The 21,168-nt window shown below is 41.0% G+C and overlaps 1 protein-coding gene across 1 annotated transcript; it reads right to left on the bottom strand.

Moving 5' to 3' along the window:
* Window positions 1-210: 210 nt before the first annotated feature.
* LOC124125535 (lachesin-like) lies at window positions 211-19,302 on the bottom strand. Its single transcript, XM_046488864.2, has 7 exons — window positions 19,126-19,302; window positions 15,545-15,651; window positions 13,197-13,449; window positions 10,445-10,605; window positions 8,415-8,616; window positions 7,955-8,188; window positions 211-4,592 (listed from the first exon to the last, which is right to left on the bottom strand). Exons 1-7 carry the CDS (start codon window positions 19,187-19,189, stop codon window positions 4,459-4,461), a joined length of 1,155 nt encoding a protein of 384 aa, XP_046344820.1. The 5' UTR covers window positions 19,190-19,302; the 3' UTR covers window positions 211-4,458.
* Window positions 19,303-21,168: the final 1,866 nt, after the last annotated feature.

The following is a 21,168-nucleotide window of genomic DNA, read 5'->3' as shown; positions in this document are numbered from 1 at the left end:
AATGCCGAGCGCCAGACAGGGTAACAAAAGGTACCATCTTTTAACGTCTTTTGGTATGACAAGGTCGGGGATCGAACCCCGGACCTTCTGCTCTCCGGGCGGATGCTCTACCACTAGACCACGGAGGCAGTCATCTATTAATATTAAACATTCCCACAACAAGGTGCCTATGAAGGTTCTCTGCAGGAGCACACAATGAAATACCAGGTGTATCTGAAAAACTTTTATTTTGTATAAAATGCTTGTACAATACAAAATACATCAGTTGTAATAATCAAGGAATCAATTTATTTACAGTTTCAAAATATAAACCAATATCATACACAAAAAATCACCTGTATAATTTCCTGCTTGAATGTTATGGAATGTTATTTTGTAATTTCTATCAAATCTGGCATAAAATGACATTATTCAACTGATTTCACATTTAGCAAGCAAAGTCTAAAAGGAGTAGCACTCAAAGACTGACGATGTTTGGGCAAAAATAAGGCAACTACAAAGTCTAATCAGAGCTTGTATATACAGTTAATTATGACCTACCGTATTTGACGTAATAAGCGCCCAGGGCGCTCTTGATAGAATTTAATTTTGGTGAGAAAAAAAAGCAGAGTTGAAAGATCGTAAATTTCGTGGTTTATGCTGACAGCCTGAAATAATACAAAAAAGTATGTGCATATAATACACGACAGGTTTATTTTCCAGAATTTAATTGCCCATAAACAAGGATGCATATAACACAAGAGTGCGTATTATACACAAATAAGTAAGTCCTGTATACATTGATCAATCGGAAGGGGTGCTAATTGGGATTGTTCACTAGCCAGTATATTAGCAAATATCGCCGTGGGCGCTTATTAGAGCAGGGCGCTTATTACGTCGAATACGGTATAATATATTTACAATTCTGATCTGTCAACCCTGGCTTCCCAAATATATTCTGTCAAGATCTGTTCCGCAAATTTTAAGCCCATAGCTGCCAACTTTTCCACATCACCATCAGTATTTTGTTACGATCGTCTGGTCGGGAAACCAAAACCTGACGATACGTTACCTTACTTGTTTACTGTTTTGACTGCAGCCGCTTCCGATAATGTGAGCTGAGTGTCTCGATTGGACAGATACTATAAATAGACTTCTTACCCATCGCTACACAAGAGGTGCTTGGGTTCGTACCAGATTGTGTACAGCTAAAAGATTCCCTTTACCAGAGTCTACAAAAATTTAGTCCTTGTGATGTTTTCTCTCATAGATTGATATGAACTAATGAAGAAAACCTATTTTCACATTTTATTTGCAAAAATCATAACAGAAATACGAAAGATTCTGTTAAGTTCACAGCTGTACAACCCTGCATGGAATTTTCTGAATTTAGTTCAGAATTTCTGTACATAGGAAGAAAAGGCAACTTGTGAATTTCAATCTGCTTCTCAAAACAAGTTAAGGACAAATTGATTATTTATTATACTGTAACGGAATGACAGACTAACTTTGGTAATATGAAAGAATAGGGTGGTCCTTAACTTCTTTTGAATAGTATAATTGGGGAGGTGAAACTTTATTTACCATAATGATTTCAATCAACCAATATTTCCCCCAAACAAATTCTTCATCGTCAAGGCAATTACCGCAACTGAGAGACACAGTGCGTGAGTGAGTGAGTTGGGTTTAACGCCGCTTTTAGCAATATTCCAGCAATATCACGGTGGGGGACACCAGAAATGGGCTTCACACATTGTACCCATGTCGGGAATCGAACCCAGGTCTTCAGCGTGACGAGCGAACGCTTTAACCACTAGGCTACCCGACCGCCCCCTGAGAGACACAAATAAGTTTGTTAGAAATGATTATCAAATGTCTTGTTCATATTTACATTAATTAAAAACACCATCAGAAGCCCTGGGTATGCCTCACCAGTTAACTCACTGGCCAAGTTAACTCACTGCTTGAGTTGGGTTTAATGCCACTTTTAACAGTATTCCAGTTATATCGTGGCGTGTCAGCTTAATGTGGGAGGAAAGCCCCAAGTGATGCAGGTCTCAGACGTTTACCACTTCGGTGAAACCCACCAGCACGGGTATGGTGCTGACAAACCTTGAAACATAATCGGGGCGAATCTAAATTCAAACCCACAATCATAGGTTTCTGGCGTGCCCAAGGGACGCAACTCTGCACAGGGAATCGCGGCGCCTTAGACGACTGGGCCACCCGTGCCCTCCAATGGCCAATGAATGTAAATACACATGTAACATGACACTACAAGACCAGGTGAAATTATACTACACAAAGAAGTGAAAGAACATCCGATTCTGTCACATTACTACAGTCATTCCGTCATGCCATGACAGATTAACTACACCAATGTGACAGAATTGGTGTTCTGTAATTCTTGAGTAGAATATATCTGTTTCAGCATGATGAACTGAGGAAACGTTCTTCTTTTGTTTCCCATTTTCTTGAATTCAGAGTCTTTTAACATTGTATTCAATAATCTAAAACTAGGCATTAAATAGAACTAACTTATTGTTACCCATATCAAAAGACGTCTTTTTTTTTAAATTTGCTCTTATGTAGCCAAGCTTATGACTGGAAAAGATTTAAAAACATTCTCGTCAACAACATTATTTTTTGTTACACAAAAATTGTTTCATGACATTATGAATGTAAAAAGAATAAAATTTAACACGATAAAATTATTGCATCGTGAACTATTTGCTATCTTACAGCCGGGGTAGACACAAATTAAAAACATTTCAGAAGCAATACAGTAACTACGGTTGTAACGAACACGTTTATAACGAACTGACAGATATAACGAACTATTTTTTAGGTCCTATCTACTTGCTGCATATATTCCCTACATTTGCTTATAACGAACTACGGCTATAACGAATAGAAATCAGTGGTCCCTTTGAGTTCGTTATAACCGTAGTTTACTGTACTTTAATCTGAAGCTGCCTGTACATTTCTGTAATTTGACCTGTGGGTATATTGAAACATTTCTTTTATGTAGCAACCGTAGCCAATCAAAACAGATTAAGTAGCCAATGATAAAACGGAAAACGGGCTATATTTTAGTTCAATGCAAAATTGTTTCTAAATGGCTAATATGAATCTGGGTCCACTTGCACAAAGCTATGTTAACGGTAGGACAATCTGCACTCCATCATCTTACGATAGTCGAAGCGCTTAGATCATTTTGTGATGGTGGGCCCAGGATGAAATAAGGCATACCGCATTCGACGCAATAAGCGCCGAGGGCGCTCTCAAAATTAGAAATAGGGGGCTCTTATTAGAATATAATTTTGGTGAAAGGGTTGATGGATCGTAAATTTAGTGGTTTATGCTGACAGCCAGAAATGATACAAAAGAAAAGGCCATGCGTATTAAAAAACAACAGATATATTTTTCAAGAGTTTAATTGCCCGTAATTAAGGGTGCATATAACACACGAGTGCGTATTATACACGAATAAATAACTCTTGTGTACATGGATCAATCGGAAGGGTGATAATTGGGATTGTTCACTGGCCAATATATCAGCAAATATTGCCGTGGGCGCTTATTACGTTGAATACGGTATTTGCCGTTTACAAAGTGATTTCCCGATGGGCAACTAAATATGCTTAATGTGAAAGATTGTATGGTATATTACTATGATTATGTTATTTCACCATCATGATACTGGAGAGGATGATAAGGATGAACGAGGTCTGAAAGGACATTTTGGCCGACTGGAAATTTTGTTCAGCCCGTAATTGTACATGTTGTAGTTCCGAATTTACTCTGTGTTAGCCTTATCAAGGTTGCATTATCAAAAAACACATTCCAGCTGTCACATTCCCGATCTGGTTAGCGATGCTCTGAATGGTCGGATGAAAGGTCGTTTTGACGTGACCGGTAATGGGATGTCTTCAGATCTTTGTTTAGCGGTAGCGAGAACTAAGATCGGATTCTAACGAGATTGTAAAACCACTGAACCAGTTCATATGATGGACAACTAGCATTTTTGTTTCACATACATTCAAAAATTATTTCATCTTTGAAAGTTGTCAAATTTCGTGTGCCAATAATGGCCCTGGTCGTCCTCGTCCATTGCAAGCAAAGATAATGGAAACGTAATCGTCACCATGGTAACACTTGATATGAATGAGTGACATGACAGTTTTTACAAATGAGGTCATGTGAATGAGGATAATGATTGGCAGATATCAAGGACAATTTCATAATTAGGTCGTAACGATTCGACTTTTATATGTCTCTTTGGACAAATATCACTTTGTGATTGGGGCGTTGATGAACTCTCACCTATGATAGGACTTGTTTATATTGGATAGTTTGGTGTCTTTCAATTGTATTTCCGTAAACCATATAACTGAAAGTAGTCAAAACTGGAATGTTGTCAAATTGATGTTAAAACACGTAAAAGAAAATTCTGTCAGTGACAGAACTTTCTGCTCATTATCTGCGGTCCGATGCAATGACGACATATTGGATGAGGGCAGTGACTGCCATGGCAAGAAGGGAGACCTTGACCTCGGTGGCCTTGGAGCTCGGAAGAGATGGACAGTTGGGACCTTGACACTCAGTAGTTTCTGAAAAGAAAAAGAATTTTTTTTTTTTTTTTATCAACTCACATTTTTTCAGTATATATACAGTAGTTTCTGAAAAGAAAAAGAATTTTTTTTTTTTTTGATCAACTCACATTTTCAGTAATTATATATATATCACATGATATTAGTATCCATATTCACACAACGAACCGGTACGTGAAGATCCGGGGTAGAATAGGTCTTCAGCAACCCATGCTTGCCGTAAAAGGCGACAATGCTTGTTGTAAGAGGCAACTAACGGGATCGGGTGGTCAGGCTTGCTGACTTGGTTGATGCATGTCATCGATCCCAATTGTGTAGATCGATGCTCATGATATCAATCACTGGATTGTCTGGTCCAGACTCGATTACTTACAGACCGACATCATATAGCTGGAATACTGCTGAGTGCGGCGCTAAACAACAAACAACCAAACAACACAACAGCTGTACAGTGAGTTAAAATTTAACGTTGCATTGGCCTCATTCAGCTTTATAGCTACGAGAAGTGGGTATATATCAACTTGTTCTTATCGCTATATGGCTGAAATAATGCTGATTCGACGTTTAATTTCCGTACAGCTGTAATAGCTGTAATATTGCTGTAATAGGTGTAATATTGCTGTAATATTGCTGTAATATTGCTGTAACAGCTGTAATATTGCTGTAATAGCTGTAATATTGCTGTAATAGCTGTAATATTGCTGTAATATTGCTGGCTAAAACAAGAAGTAGAGTCATCTGTTCAAGGTGAGGTGAGGTGAAATGGGGTTTAACGTCGCGTTCAAGATTATTGCACTTATATAGCGACGTGCATGTACGTATGTGTGTGTGTGTGTGTGGCTGCTTGTACTAGTCCGGACTGATGCCGATTTATAGTGCTAGCACACTGAGATACCATGCCGCAGTTTAACATGACTACCCCACTCAGACACAGTATACTGACTCCGGGCCGACCAGTCCTTGTTTTAGCCCCTTAATGCCGAGCGCCAGACAGGGTAACAACAAGTACCATCTTTTAACGTCTTTTGGTATGACGCGGCCGGGGATCGAACCCCGGGCCTTCCGCTCTCCGGGGGGACGCTCTACCACTAGACCACGGAGGTGGTCTCATCTGTTCAAGAGTTACACAGATGCTTGAACAACTGTTTCCAATGAGTGAGTGAGTGAGTGAGTGAGTGAGTGAGTGAGTGAGTGAGTGAGTGAGTGAGTGAGTGAGTGAGTGAGTGAGTTTGGTTTTACATCGCTTTTAGCAATATTCGAGCAATATCACAGCAGGGGACACCAGAAATGAGCTTCACACATTGTTCCCATGTCGGGAATTGGACCCGGGCTTTGGCGTGACGAGCAAACGCTTTAACCACTAGGCTACACACACACACATCCTCCCCCCTCACCCCCAAATGATGAAATCAAACTATTAAAAGGGTTCACACTCAAAAAGTTTTATCTGAACATCAATATTTAACCTGTGCGTACATACAGTTGATGGACAGTGTAGCAGTGATGTGTATAGGGCTGGGACAGGTCCAAATTTATTACCTGGGTACCCGACCCCCTATTACCTGGCCCAACCCGGGTACCCTCTGTAGGTCTCAAAAGGTAGGAACAAACTGTCCGATTGGGGAAAGTTTGACCGTAGCTCTGGTACACGTATAAAACAATCTGGTGTATACTCTGAAGTTGACTGAAGTTTTATTTTTATTCAAACATATAAAAGTCAGAAGGAATGGGCGTAGTAGTCAGGAAGAACTTCTAACATTAGTGACTTGTAGTTTAAACATAGTTTTAGATACTTTTTGTCATTAAACAATATATCACGTGACTAACCATGGGTCTGGGTAGTCCTGTGGGTACCCGGGTCCTACCCAGTACCCGCCCGACCCGAGTACCCGAGTTACCCGTCCAAGCCCTAGATGTGTCCCCCAGATTTATTTTTGATTCCAAACAAGTTCCCTTGGCAGGTAATTTGAGAAAAACATCTATGTTATTTTAAAAATTTGAATTCCTTTAAAGTTCTTATTCTTTAACTTCAGAAGCATTTCAACATCTCTCCATACCCTCACAACACTGTGTTCTTAAGGCAAGGGAATCTCAAATGTCCGGTTTAAAGTATTGCTTACCGGACATTTAAATTTTTCTGTCCAGACATTTATCGACATGATCAACAGTTAGGACTGAGCAGTTTCTGTCTGCAGTTGTAACACAATGAAGATTATCTACACTGACAAGCTTTGTTTGTTTTGATTGCTGTAAATACATCGTACCTACATGATAGTCCAATCGGTCAATCACTGTAATAGGCAATAAACTGAGTTGACACTGATTAATCGAGGATTAATTCCTGAGAACATCTTGTTAATTTGAGTGAAATGTGTTTATAACTGTACATAAATACCTTGCATCATCGATGTACCTCATTATCCTCACAATGCTACGATACGTAACCTCAGACAAGAAGCGAAAGCGTGACGACAGCCAGTCGACCGATGCAGATCAGTCGAGCGGATCTGCCAAACCCTCAAAGTCTGGACGATCATTTTGTAAGTCGTGGCTAACGACTTTAACTTGGTTGACATACAATGAGGAATTGCAGATTTTATTGTTTTCAGTAGCTAGTCGTATATTGAATCTTGATTGACCGCCATTTTGCTTTCTGTGACGATCGAGATCAATTTTTTTTATGGTCAATAATTAAGTACAGATGAAAAAAGTATTCAAATAACTATTGCTATCAACGATATTTTAGTATTTGTTATTATATTATTTGTCTTGTTTTTAAATAATCTTTTATAGTTTTAAAAAACCCTTTTCCCGTGAGGTCACGTGATAACCAAATATGGGATAATAGTCTCGATCCAAATGTTACAACGTGTACATTTGAGCAGACTCATGAATATAACTCATGAATATTAATTAGACCGTTCACTACGTTAACAGATCGTTATTATAACAGTTCTAAACAAACGTATGTTTTCAATGTATATCTAAAATGATATTATTTGTTATTAATTGTCCGGTGAATTAAACAATTTAAATTAAAACAATTCATAATTGATTATATTATGAATACGTAACAACTTGTAATGTGTTTGAAAAGTCGTACTAAAGTACGCTATTTGAAGGGGGCGTGGCCTAAATGCAAATGTCCGATTGGGATTTTAAATTTTGTGGACCCCTGGACATAACTCATAATAGCCACTGGTGGCGCTACGATCGAGCCCAGATATTCCAGGCTAATTCATCAAGGGTGGAAACTGGACGTTTACAGTCAGTTAACTCCCTTGCCTTGGGAAGATGTTCTTTCATAGTTTGGGATCAATTCTAACCCAAAATTCTCACAGGGGATTGCAGCCAAAACGTACCGAACATGGTGATGGTGGCTTGATTGGCCCCCTTGGTGTTGGTGGCGATGCAGAAGTAGTCGGTGTAGTCGTTGGCCTGTACGTTCTTCACCTTCAGCGTGTACCACTGCTCCCCCGCCTTGAGGTTCTGGTTGTCGGTCGTCTGTTTGTTGAAGTCAAACTTGTCGTCGTCGTTGATCGGTGATCGACCACCGCTGACAATCCGCTCCCATCTTACTGTTGGCACAGGGTAGCCTACGAAGAGAAGTTTCAGCACTTTGCAAACCCGTTTCTCTTTTTTTAAACAGATGCTTTAAGACATAAACTATTCTGATACTTTCCAGGCATTTATATAGGACTCATAACAAAGTGCAATTGGGGATCGAACCCCGGACCTTCCGCTCTCCGAGGGGACACTCTAGACCACGGAGGCGGTCTGCAATTAAACTGAAAGATGTCTTTGAACAAAAAGATCCCCTACCTTGAGTGATACACTCCAGCTTGGCGTAGAACCTCCTGTTCTGGGCCTGGCCGACAGAGTCCTGCACCACCCGCACTGTTGGGGCGTTGAACACCAACACCTCCGCCAGATGCTGCGCTGGAGGCTTGATGTTGTTGTCGGCGACGCAGCGGTACACGCCTCCCATCTTTACTGTGGTGTTCAATAGTGGCAGCACTGCCCCCTGTGTGAACAAGTCATGATTACAGCCTTTGACATTCATGCTGGTCCGCTAGACCGAGGCTACCAAATTGTGCTGTGGACAAGTAAAAATCCAATGATGGTTGTCCTCACTGACGAGTAGCATTTGATTTGTTTTTTGTTGAACGCCACACTCGGGAGTATTCAAACTTTATGACGGTGGTCTGTAAATAATCGAGTCTGGACCAGACAATCCAGTGATTGACATCATGAACATCGATCCACGCAATAGGGATACAATGACATGCATCAACCGAGTCAGCGAGCCTGACCACCCGATCCCGTTAATCGTTACTTACGACAAGCACAGTCACCTTTTACGGCAAGAATGGGTAGTTGAAGACCTATTCTACCCTGGAAAGTCACGGGTCAGTAGCATTTGAGGGCAATGATTCTGAACCTGTTTTTGTTACAAATTGGAAATGAAAAAAACTGTTTTACATATTTTGTGAAAACTGACTACATGTTACACGTGAAACCATACATCACAAAGCCAGCCATCCCACTAATACAACAGGCAACAGTGTCATGTAGGTAATATCATAACAAAGAATTAGTGGTAACCCACATGTTAGTATTACGAGTGCAAGTATTCAGAAGTCATGATCATGGATGATTATCGCCTGTCTTAGTCTTCATTCCATGACAAATTCAGCAATATTCCAGCTTTATGACGGTGGTCTGTAAATAATCGAGTCTGGACCAGACAATTCAGTGATTGACATCATGAACATCGATCCACGCAATTGGGATATGATGGCATGCATCAACCAAGTCAGCGAGCCAGACCATTAGTCACCTCTTACGAAAAGCATAGTCGCCTTTTAGGGCAAGAATGGGTAGCTGAAGACCTAGTCTACCCCGGTAATTCACGGGTCAGTAACATTTGAGGGCAACAGTTTCATGTAAGTAATGGGATCGTGTGGAAAGATATCGTTAGCTTACGTCAGATTGCATTTGTAGTAATTCATGCTTATCCAAAGCAACACTAAATGGCTTGCTATATAACATGTACAATTTGTTTCAACAATATCCCCTATAATCTTAAAGAATGTGAAACACTATAAAACATTCGACATGTCCTTTACATATGAGAAATGTGTGTGTGGCTGCTTATACAAGTCCAGACTTATACTGGTTTTATAATGCTACCCGACTGAGACACAGTTTAACATGTATACGCCACTCAGAGTACATGGCTTCTAGCTGCCCAGTCCTTGTTTTAGCCCCTTAATGCTGAGCACCAGGCAGGGTAACAACAAGTACCATCTTTAACGTCTTTTGGTATGACGCGTCTGGGATCAAACCACCGACCTTCCGTTCTCCAGAAGATGCTCTATCCACTACACCACGGAGGCGCTCAGGTCTACATTGAGGTTATAGGGTCACAGTACTCTTTATGATCAATAAAGAACAGAAACTTTTGTTTGTTTGTTGTTTAACGTGGTACTCAGCAATATTCCAGCTATATGACAGCGGTCTGTAAGTAATTGAGTCTGGACCACACAATCCAGTGATCGATATCATGAGCATCTATCCACGCAATTGGGATACAATGACATGCATCAACCGAGTCAGCGAGCCTGACCACCCGAACCCGTTAGTCGCCTCTTACGACTAACATGGTCGCCTTTTAGGGCCATGTTTCAGCATGGGTTGCTGAAGACCTATTCTACTCCGAATCTTCACGGGTCAGAACAGAAACTGAAAATCAGAAAACCATCACCGCATCAGCAGGACATCACAGGTCTTCATTGCAACTCAATTTATTCCATGAACAAAGGTCGCAGACGATGAAGAAGTGGACTAACCCTGAACTGAGCGCCACCTGTTGGCAGCTTGCCTCCGTCGGACCGTGTCCAGGTGATGTTTGGAGCCGGGATACCAGTGGCGGCACACGTCAGGTTAGAGTTGGATAACTGGTCCACAACTAGAACTGTCGTCGTCTCACCTGGCCGGATTGAGGGTGCAACTGAAATGCAAAATAAGCATGAAACAGTCATACATGCGTGGACTAACTTACATTAGCTATCGAAATCGTGTAGTCCATGTTCACCTCACGCTATTAAAACCGCCATGTTATTTGCTGATCGTAGGGATATTTTTTCAACCCACATACGCTGATCCCAAAGGGAACTGGTCAAAATGGCCACAGACACCCTTGTCAAAATGGCCACACCAAAATGTCAAAATCATCACATCAAAAAGTTAAAATGACCACACTGAAAAGTCAAAAGACCACATGAAAACGGACGTTTCGAGGAGGGCGCCATACTGTTTTCCAAAAACCGTGCCGGTTTTCGTTTTGCAGACATTCGCAGACTTTTCTTACGGTACGTTCTGTAGCCTCCAGTTAATGACATAGAAAAAAACAGAGCTCCAGATAAGCTGCGTATCTGCGTAAAATACCCATCAGAAATGCAGAAATATGCAGCAAAATAAAATCCAAGCGTATCAAATACGCAACGAACATTACAGATAAGCTACAAAAATAAAACTTTTGCGTATCATCAAAATATTGTGAAGTAACCCTGCGTATTCGTTTGCAAATCAGCAACTTATTTTGAAATTATAAACGGGCATTCTGCCAAACTCCACCATGACAGTTACATCACGATCATTTGCCATCACACTTTCTTGTGGAAGTATCGTGGTATTTTTGAGTCCTATAAAGCTCTCGAACCCACACGACACCAGTTTGCAGGGACTAGATGAATAGTGTTTTTTAATATTTAACTTAAATACCCACATGTGTAAAAACTAGTGGGTTACAGAAATTTGAATACCCAGATAGAATTACTGATACCCAATGATTTAAAAATGCATGGGTAAAATACCCACAACACCAAAAGCTTATCTGGAGCTCTGGTCATATCCCCCACCAAGGCACGAAATATTGTACGGTTTTCAAGATCTGCTCAGAAATGACCTTCACCGCCATTTTCAGTCTAAGTCAGTGAAATGAAAACTCAAATAGATTTTCAAAAATCTCAAACTACCAAAAGGCACCAGTTCACCACTAGACCTATCTATGTGCTAAGTTTGGTGAAGACATATCTCATGGTTTTTGAGTTCTGCTTCGGAAATGAAAAGGGACGGACGGAAGGGCGGACAGCACGCATTTCTCTATCCACTTCCAACAAAGTATCATCCTAAACAAGAGTGCTCTGAGAGCACAACATCCCCCACATGAATTCTTTTAACGAGTTTATAGTTTCTTTGTATTTTTCATGAAGCTCCGTAAAACAGGGGCAGTAACTCTGTCAAAATTTGTCGAAATGAAACGGGACTGTGTTATGCGTATCATAAACAGGTCGACATCTTGAGTGTAGAGTTTCAGGGATATTCTCTGGAAACTGTAGGAGGAGTTGATTTCACAAGCTTAGTACCCTCTGTGGGACGGACAGACGGATGGACGGACGGACGGACTGCGCCACGACATAATCCCCCTTCCACTTCAGCCATTCTGGCCCGGCGGGCGATAAAAACAACACAGTCCAGCAGCTAGTCATCTTAGCAGGCTTATAGAGTTGCCCGGTATTACCATGTTTACTATGATTACCTGTTTACCATGATTACCTGTTTACCATGATTACCTGTTTACCATGATTTGGAATACCAACGAATACGAATCACAACACGTTTGGAAAATACTTGTATGTTGCAATTGTAAAATTCATGCATATTTTCATCTTGTTGGTAGAGGTAACATTAAAGCGGCAAGCTGAACTGAAACTTTTGAAATTCAGAAATTTGCAACTGATTCAGTATAATGTATATAATATGTCTATTACTGTATATCCGTGTATGAGATGAGTTTTTCGTACCAAAAATTAGGGGGCACAGGGTTGAAGAGTTTTGGTGTTTTTTTCCAAAACCAACGACAAGACATTACCACGAGCACGTAACAACGGAAGGCTTTCCCGGGGGGAGAAGAGAAGAAGCGTCAAACTGTGTGTTTCTTTTGGCATGTTTGGTGGTGAGTATATATTTTGGTACATATTGCAATACAAGAATATCCATATCCAATAGAAATGTCTGCATGAAGCAGAGTGGATGGAATTCCGACTGTATCATAAGCAGGTGTTAATGAATTACAATCAAACAGTAATGATACCAGGTGTTCACAAAAAGGTGAACGTATCCTGCCCTACCGGTGGCACCCATCACAAACACGTGATGTCCCACAATGCAGCACTACGACCATTAATTCACTGACCTCCGTCTCTGGCTATCAGTCTAACACTTGCAAGTCAATTGAAGAGAAACGGGTACACATGGTACAAGTCAAAATAGAGAATTGCATTGGACATCATTTTTGTCAGTGATGCGTCAAATTTGGAAATGTCCTTCACATGTCTACCATAACAGTTTTTGCAAGGGGACACCAGAAATGGGCTTCACACAATGGACCCATGTCGGGAATCGAACCCGGGTCTTCGGCGTGATAAACGAACGCTTGAACCACTGGGCTACCCGACCGCCCCTGCACAACCTACTAAATATTCAGCAGGAAACTGACATGCACAGAAAACGTTCAAGTTACTTATATCTGCGCCTTACCCTGTACAGTGAGGGAGCCGATCTTGCTTGGCCACTTGGTGAAGTCGAGAGCCTGAATCTTCACGTAGCATCTGTATTTGCCCGCATCCTGCTGCCGCAGCCGCCTGATTATCAACATGTACGTGACGCGGTTTTCGGGGCCTCGCTTCTCGACCTCGTACTTCCGCTTGCCCCCCTCGATGGGGTTGTAGGACAAGTCGATGCTCTCGTCTAAACTGATGATCTGGTTGGTGTCCATGTGCTCCCAGGTCACCTGGACGAGATCAAAGTGAGGAAGTGATTTTCATGGAGGAGATAAATGTTACCGTATTCAAGGTAATAAGCACCCAGGGCGCTCTCAAAATTAGAAATAGGGGGGCGCTTATTAGAATATTATTTTGAGTTGAAAGATCGTAAATTTCGTGGTTTATGCTAACAGCCTGAATGTTTACAATACAGATATATTTTTCAAGAATTTAATTGCCCATAATTAAGGGTGATGTAACACACGAGTGCGTATTATACACGATTAAATAATGTCTTGTGTACATTGATCAATCGGAAGGGGTGCTGATTGGGATTGTTCACTAGCCAATATATTAGCAAATATCGCCGTGGGCGCTTCTAAGAGCGGGGTGCTTATTACGTAGAATACGGTATGTGTTATCAGATTTGTGGTTTTATTGACTATTCAAAGCTCGGAAATTTCATTTGCAGATAAACATAGCAGTACCATTTTATTGTTGTGGATATTCTCTGGAATTCATCCAGGATTCCAAAATAGGTGACTTTGGCATCCAAATTGGGAAAAGTTATTTTGTCCTTATTGGATTTTTTTGTAACTTATACAAGTTCCTATTTACCTAAATTCGGAGGTTTTAACATTGCATTCGATGCAATAATGTTAAAATAATCATAGAAGTCTCCTCCTTTTTGGTCCTGTTATAATTTAAATACAAGTCACCCGATAAAGACATAACATTAGTTAAAATGATAACAGCATAAATTGGGAAAGTTCTAATTCCAGGTTTGGAATTTGTACTAATATTTGATGCAGGCTTGGTTCAAACATTGGCCTTTGAGTAGGTCTAGACAAACCCTGTATTCAATATACATCCTGTCGTTTCAGAAAGCACATCTACACCATGTACACCCAAACAAGTTCCAAAAGAATTCAAACGAAGGAATATATATATGTGTTCTGTGTGGAGATAATCATGATAATGCAGAGAGGTTTTGTATAAGAGTACAAGATTGGACTTTCATGAGATAATGTGACAGGTAGCATAGTCGCCTTTTACATGCACAGCAAGCATGGGTAGCTGAAGACCTATTCTACCCCTAATTGCACATTTAAAGAACCCATGCATGTTTCATTTAGGCCATGTAGACTGACGGTCAAAGTTATCTCAGGGTTCAACATAACATTCTATGGACAAAAATGGAAAAAAATGCTGTCAAAAACACAACATTTTTCTCATTTTTTCCACATTTTTCTCCGAATTTGACCGTTTATTATTTTTCTTATGACATTTTTTTCATGTCATACGATAACTTGTATGATTATCAATGACTCTACGTAATTTTGTTTTATTATTTTCACAAATAACGCTTGTAGACATTTATGTGCAACATGCAGAATTCCATGGTCCACTGACAGACTGTCACGCATACGAGTGACCTCCTCTCAAGTGGTCACTTGTACGCGAGACGGGAGAGCCGTCTCGCGTACACGTTACGTCCTCTACTGATGGAGCTGTCGTCAGATCTTCATGCAGAGAGGGATTGTATCAGAGTGAGTACAAGAGTGGACTTTCATGAGATTGGGATAACGTGACAGGTAGGTAGTTTGATTCTTTTAAATCCAGACCAGTTTACAAACATAAACATGATAAAGTGAGGTGGGGGTCATGTTGAATATATGCACTCACATAACGACGTGCATTCATGTGTCTGTGGTTGCTTGTACTGATCAGACTAATGCCAATTTTACAATGAGTGAGTATGGTTTTACGCCGCCTTTAGCAATATTCCAGCAACATCACAGCGGAGAACACCAGAAATGTGTTTCACACATTGTACCCATGTGGGGGATCGAACCCGGGTCTTCAGCGTAACGAGCGAACGCTTTAACCACGAGGCTACCCACCGCCCCTGATTTTATAGTGCTAGCTTACTGAGATACCATGCTGCAGTTTAACATGAATACCCCACTCAGACACAGAAATCAGATATCCGACATCATATTTATCATGATGATATCCAGGTGCATGTAAACAAAACAATTCAATAACTGTCAAAAACACGTTTCCTGGGAAGGGAGGAGGGTTACCACACAACAATTTTTTTAAAATACCCATAACACTCACCACATGGTTTAATTTATTGGCCACTGTGCAGTTGAGCCGAGCTGTACGTCCCACGGGCTTCACTTCCGGCCAGATCTCGTCCACAATTTCAGGATCCTGGGCAGCAACTGAAATCATCAACGAAAATGAGAATTTACAAATATGTGTTGGCCAGTCACAGCCTTCCAAAAACGCATGCTAAGCCCAAGACTACTAAATTGTGCTTAGGACAAGCGTACTGTAGGTTATGAGCCCCGCAATACTAGACCAGACCTCAATGCTTCAAATGAATGTGCTACTAGTGGTTGTTTGTTTGTTTGTTGTATAACCATGATAACCCCGCACTCAGCAATATTCCAGCTATACGACGGCTGGGTCTGGACCAGACAATAAAGTGATTGACATCATGAGCATGGATCCACGCGACATACAATGTTACCATGGTTACAAACATACAAATAAACTCCCACCAGATAGCACAAATTTGGGTTACAATTTTGCTGTTGAGGAACTTGTGACTGATTATTATCACCTTAAATTACCAAATCACACCAAGACATTGCTATGATGGGCGCTTACCATGTTCACATTTGTGTGCATGCACGGTAGCCACATTTAAACATATATATCCCCAGGGCCAGCTTTCGATGAACCTACGGGTTGGTCGGGTAGCCTAGTGGTTAAAGCATTCGCTCGTCACGCCGAAGACCCGGGTTCGATTCCCAACATGGGTACAATGTGTGAAGCCCATTTCTGGTGAGTGAATAGGGTTTTGTGCCGTGTTTTAGCAATATTCCAGCAAATATCACGGCGGGGAACACCAGAAATGGGCTTCACACATTGTACCCGGGTTGGGAATCGAACCCGGGTCTTTGACGTGCTGTGCGGAGCTCTATTGTTTGGGTTTAAGAATTTATCGAGCATGTGACGTCACACTCGGAAATAATTCCAAGCATGATTTTAAAACACACAGAACTGTCAATGTACTGTCCCTTTAAAAGAAATAGCTAAACTATACATACCCAAACTCACAACTATCTAAGGATCGTAAAGGCACACCTATAGAATCGTAATGGCACACCAAAAGGATTGTAAAGGCACACTCGGATCGTAAAGGGTTGCTTCATGATGAAGGGGATCCAAGGGCTTAGGATAAAGCTGGGGGTAACGTACCCGAACACCACTACTGTATTCGAGGTAATAAGCGCCCAGGGTGCTCTCAAAATTAGAAATAGGGGGTTCTTATTAGAATAAAAAATTTGTGGAAAGATCTCAAATTTTGTGGTTTGTGCTGACAGCCTGAATTGATACAAAAGAAATTTCCAGAATTTAATTGCCCATTATTAAGGATGCATATTACACACAAGTGCGTATTATACACGAATAAATAAGTCTTGTGTACATTGATCAATTGGAGTGAGTGAGTGAGTTAGTTGGGTTTAACGCCGCTTTTAACAGTATTCCAGTTATATCACGGCGTGTCAGCTTAATGTGGGAGGAAAGCCCGAAGTGATGCACATGATGCAGGTCTCAGACGTTTACCACTTCGGTGAAACCCACGAGCACGGGTATGGTGCTGACAAACCTAGAAACATAATCGGGGTGAACCGGGATTCAAACCCACAATAATAGGTTTCTGGCGTGTCCAGGGGACGCAACTCTGCACAGCGAATCGCGGCGCCTTAGACGACTGGGCCACCCGTGCCCCCTTGATCAATTGGAAGGGGTGCTAATTGGGATTGTTCACTAGCCAATATATTATCAAATATCGCTGTGGGCGCTTATTAGAGTGGGGCGCTTATTACGTCAAATTCGGTAACTCAGTTAGGTTCACACTCACAGGGCCATGACAGATCAGTGAGGCTAGAGTAACAGCAAGCAGCAGTCTTAACCAATCTCATTAAAATAATTTAATCAGTTGCTCTGTAATGTTTCATCTCCGGTTGTGACGCACCATTTCATAACACCCATGAAGATCCGGAGTAGAATAGGTCTTCAGCAACCCATACTTGCCCTAAAAGACGACTATGCTTGTCGTAAGAGGCGACTAATGGGATCGAGTGGTCAGGCCAGCTGACTTGGTTGATGCATGTCATCCATCCCAACTGCGTGGATCGATGCTCATGATATCAATCACTGGATTGTCTGGCCCCGACTCAATTACTTACAGACCGCAGTCAAATAGCTGGAATATTGCTGAGTGCGGCGTTAAACAACAAAACAAACAAATGATTAAAATCAAATCTATATTTCAAAGAGCTGAGAACATCCCATTACCTGATTACGGATCACGTCAGACCCACTTTTCAAGTTCTTTGACCGACAAATGTAAATAGAGTTTACAGCACGAGTTTCAAACTGGCGACTACGCTTCGAAACATATTTTGACATATACTCGATTAAAAAATAAAAAACTGAACAAAAGAACATTCTGGAATGGCTAATAGGTGGTCTAGACTGTCGTTCGGAATACTCTGTGTGGCTTTTTTCGAGGTTGCAAGATCAAAAGTCACATTCCAACTGTCACCTTCATGATCTGATAGCGATGCTCTGATTGGTCAGATGAAAGGTTGTTCTGATGTGACCCGCAATGGGATGTCCTCAGAACTTTGTTTAGCAATAGCGAGAACTAAGATCTGATTTTAATGAGATTGCAGTCTTACCTATTTTTCATTTTGGGATTTGAACAAAAAATCTAAAGTATTACAATAGACTATATAGTTTCCTTGTTGTTAAACGCTACACTCAGCACTATTCCAGCAGCCTGTAAATAATCGAGTCTGAACCAGACAGTCCAGTGACTGATAATGTGAACAACAACCCTCGCTGTCAGGGCACAGTGACACACCAGAGTGAGTGAGTGAGTTGTGCTTAATGCTGCTTTTAACAGTATTCCAGTTATATCGCGGCGTGTCAGCTTAATGTGGGAGGTGAAACCCACGACCACGGGTATGGTGCTGACAAACCTTGAAACATAATCGGGGCGAACCAGGATTCGAACCAACAATCATAGGTTTCTGGTGTGCCCAAGGGACGCAACTCTGCACAGCGAATAGCGTTGCCTTAGACGACTGGGGCCCCCGACCACCAGATCCATTAAGTCGCCTCTTAAGTGAGTGAGTGAGTGAGTATGGTTTACGCCGCTTTTAGCAATATTCCAGCAATATCACGATGGGGGACACCAGAAATGGGCTTCACACATTGTACCCATGTCGGGAATCGAACCCGGGTCTTCGGCGTGATGTCGCCTCTTAAGACCAGCATTGGTTGCTGGAGGCCTCATGGGTGAATATAAACTATATATCCCACTCATGAAGATAATGTATGACTTTACTGCATGTTATAACATATTCCTGTGTGATGACTAATTCCCGAAAAATGGAGTGGTTTTTTTTCTCTCTTAATATTTGTATCATATCATTAGTGAAATACTAACAACTAAATGTTTATTTAGGATGGATAATAATAACAATGTAGTGCCAAGCTAAACTAGCTAATGAACCAGTTTTCATTTCTGTCAACATACTTTCTGGGCCGCCATTTTAAACCGAATCCGGAAATACCATCACCAAGGTGGAGTTAATTTTGTCCCCTCAACTCACCTGTCGTCATCAGAGCTGCCAGCACCACAAGAATCAGTATTCTATCCATTTTGGACGCTCGCATCTATTGTGACACCATGTGATCTAAAGATATCAAGACGAAACCACACGGAAATTAGCAACACCTAGGTTATCACCTGCGTTTTCGTACCTGAAGTCACGTGACAATTTGACGAATTTAGACCGGGTTTCCGTCTACTAGTGTTGGTATTTTGGGCGGCGTCCGCGCATATCGAGGTGGAAACCAGTTATTAACATTTTATTCATTTTAGACTTCTATTTCGTTTAAAAGATTAACGTTTGAAATATCGTTGTCGATATAATACGAAATAAACACAAATGTGAACAGTTTTTCAGATTGAGTAAAACTCGTTGACCCAGATTTGCTGTTTTGTTACAGGTGAACGAGCCCTTACCCGAAAACAAAATATAAAAGTAGGAATATTTACCTTTCCGGATACGAAATCAGTACACGAAACGTCTAAGTTGAATATGACAGCATCAACACACACCTGCAACTAGTACAACATGGTATATTATCTAAATTGGACTTTTATTTATACAGAATGTATTCCCGGTCACATATATTTTTTCTCCGAAAGGAGAAGCCGAACATTTTTTCACGGTGCATTTTTGTTGTTGTTTGTGACATCCACCAATTCCACTTCGTTTTAATTTCTCCTAAATCTATTTCTCCAGTATTCTCCAGTATTTTCTTTTTCTAAATGACATATTAATTGGCTATAGTCGTATTGAAAAATCGGCTGTCCTTTAACTTCTTTTGCGAAGTATATATTACTTTTTAAATTCGCATTGGAAACATATAGACTCTTTTGTATATGAACTTGGTTTTATCAACAACAGGGGCACGGGTGGCCCAGTCGTCTGAGGCGCCTCGATTCGCTGTGCAGAGTTGCGTCCCTTGGGCACGCCAGAAACCTATTATTGTGGGCTCGAATCCCGGTTCGCTCCGATTATGTTTCTAGGTTTGTCAGCACCATACCCGTGCTCGTGGGTTTCACCGAAGTGGTAAACGTCTGAGACCTGCATCACTTGGGGCTTTCCTCCCACATTAAGCTGACACGCCGTGATATGACTGGAATAATGTTCAAAGCGGCGTTAAACCAAACTCACTCATTTATTTACCAACAACACATTATTTTTCAGAACATCTAAGATGTCCAGTAAACGAGATTTCATGCGTGTGTTTTCTGTGTGTTTTCCAGCCTTTTCGGGAAGATATTATTCAAAATGCAAAAGCGAAGGGTCGGTGCCATAAGTACAATCAACATTTTATTCGGGATTAGGTTAAAAGATTTATGTTTATGAATATACTCTCCCTTTGACCCATTTGATGTATACTCTTCCAGATATAAGGAATTTACTCGATTCTGATTGGCCAATCAGAGGTATCGTTACACCGAAGTGGTAAACGACCTGCATTCTCTCCTCCCACATCATCCTGATGTGATATAACTGGAATACTGTTCAAGCGGCGTTAAAACTCCCAACTCACTCAATTTAAGACTATATACTGATTGCAGCAAATCAGGGAACTAGGAAATCAAGCACGGCTGGATATTATATATGCAACTTTAAGGACAAGACTTTGTTTGGCAATATGAGGGCCTCACGTGATATATACCGGTGAATTTGTGAGTGAGTTGACGTCACTGTCCTTATTTCACATATATCACGACAGCCACTGAATAATTGGTTTTGGACGAGACATAGAGGATATTTTACGCCACTCGTGAAAATATCTCCTGCCCCGCCCCCTCCCCACTCCCGTCACCCGATGAGAGAAACATGATATTGCAAGAGACATATGAAATATCCTATTTATTATATACTTTTTGTGTAGATGTCTACCGGAAAATTTAATTATTTCATTAAAAACGTAAAACCTTGAAACGTAGATTCTCCCTACCTCTCGCACAGTGACGGTTCACCACCCCTTGTAGTTGCGACTAAGAAAGTAGTTTCGAGTTTGCAAAATCTTAAAAAATATAAACAAAGTAACAAAACATATTTAAGGGCACG

The sequence above is a fragment of the Haliotis rufescens genome, unplaced genomic scaffold (assembly GCF_023055435.1).
Source record: "Haliotis rufescens isolate VD_foot unplaced genomic scaffold, xgHalRufe1.0.p SCAF_100, whole genome shotgun sequence".
NCBI classification, from domain to species: domain Eukaryota; kingdom Metazoa; phylum Mollusca; class Gastropoda; order Lepetellida; family Haliotidae; genus Haliotis; species Haliotis rufescens.
This window is presented reverse-complemented; position numbering and strand designations above follow the sequence as displayed.

Excerpts from the sequence above, each read along its gene's own strand:
- LOC124125535 (XM_046488864.2), bottom strand. The coding sequence starts at position 19,189 with ATGCGAGCGTCCAAAATGGATAGAATACTGATTCTTGTGGTGCTGGCA. Across the intron at positions 10,606-13,196 it reads CGGCTCCCTCACTGTACAGG|TTGCACCCTCAATCCGGCCA; the intron begins GTAAGGCGCAGA and ends TTTGCATTTCAG. Across the intron at positions 8,617-10,444 it reads CAGGTGGCGCTCAGTTCAGG|GGGGCAGTGCTGCCACTATT; the intron begins GTTAGTCCACTT and ends TTGTTCACACAG.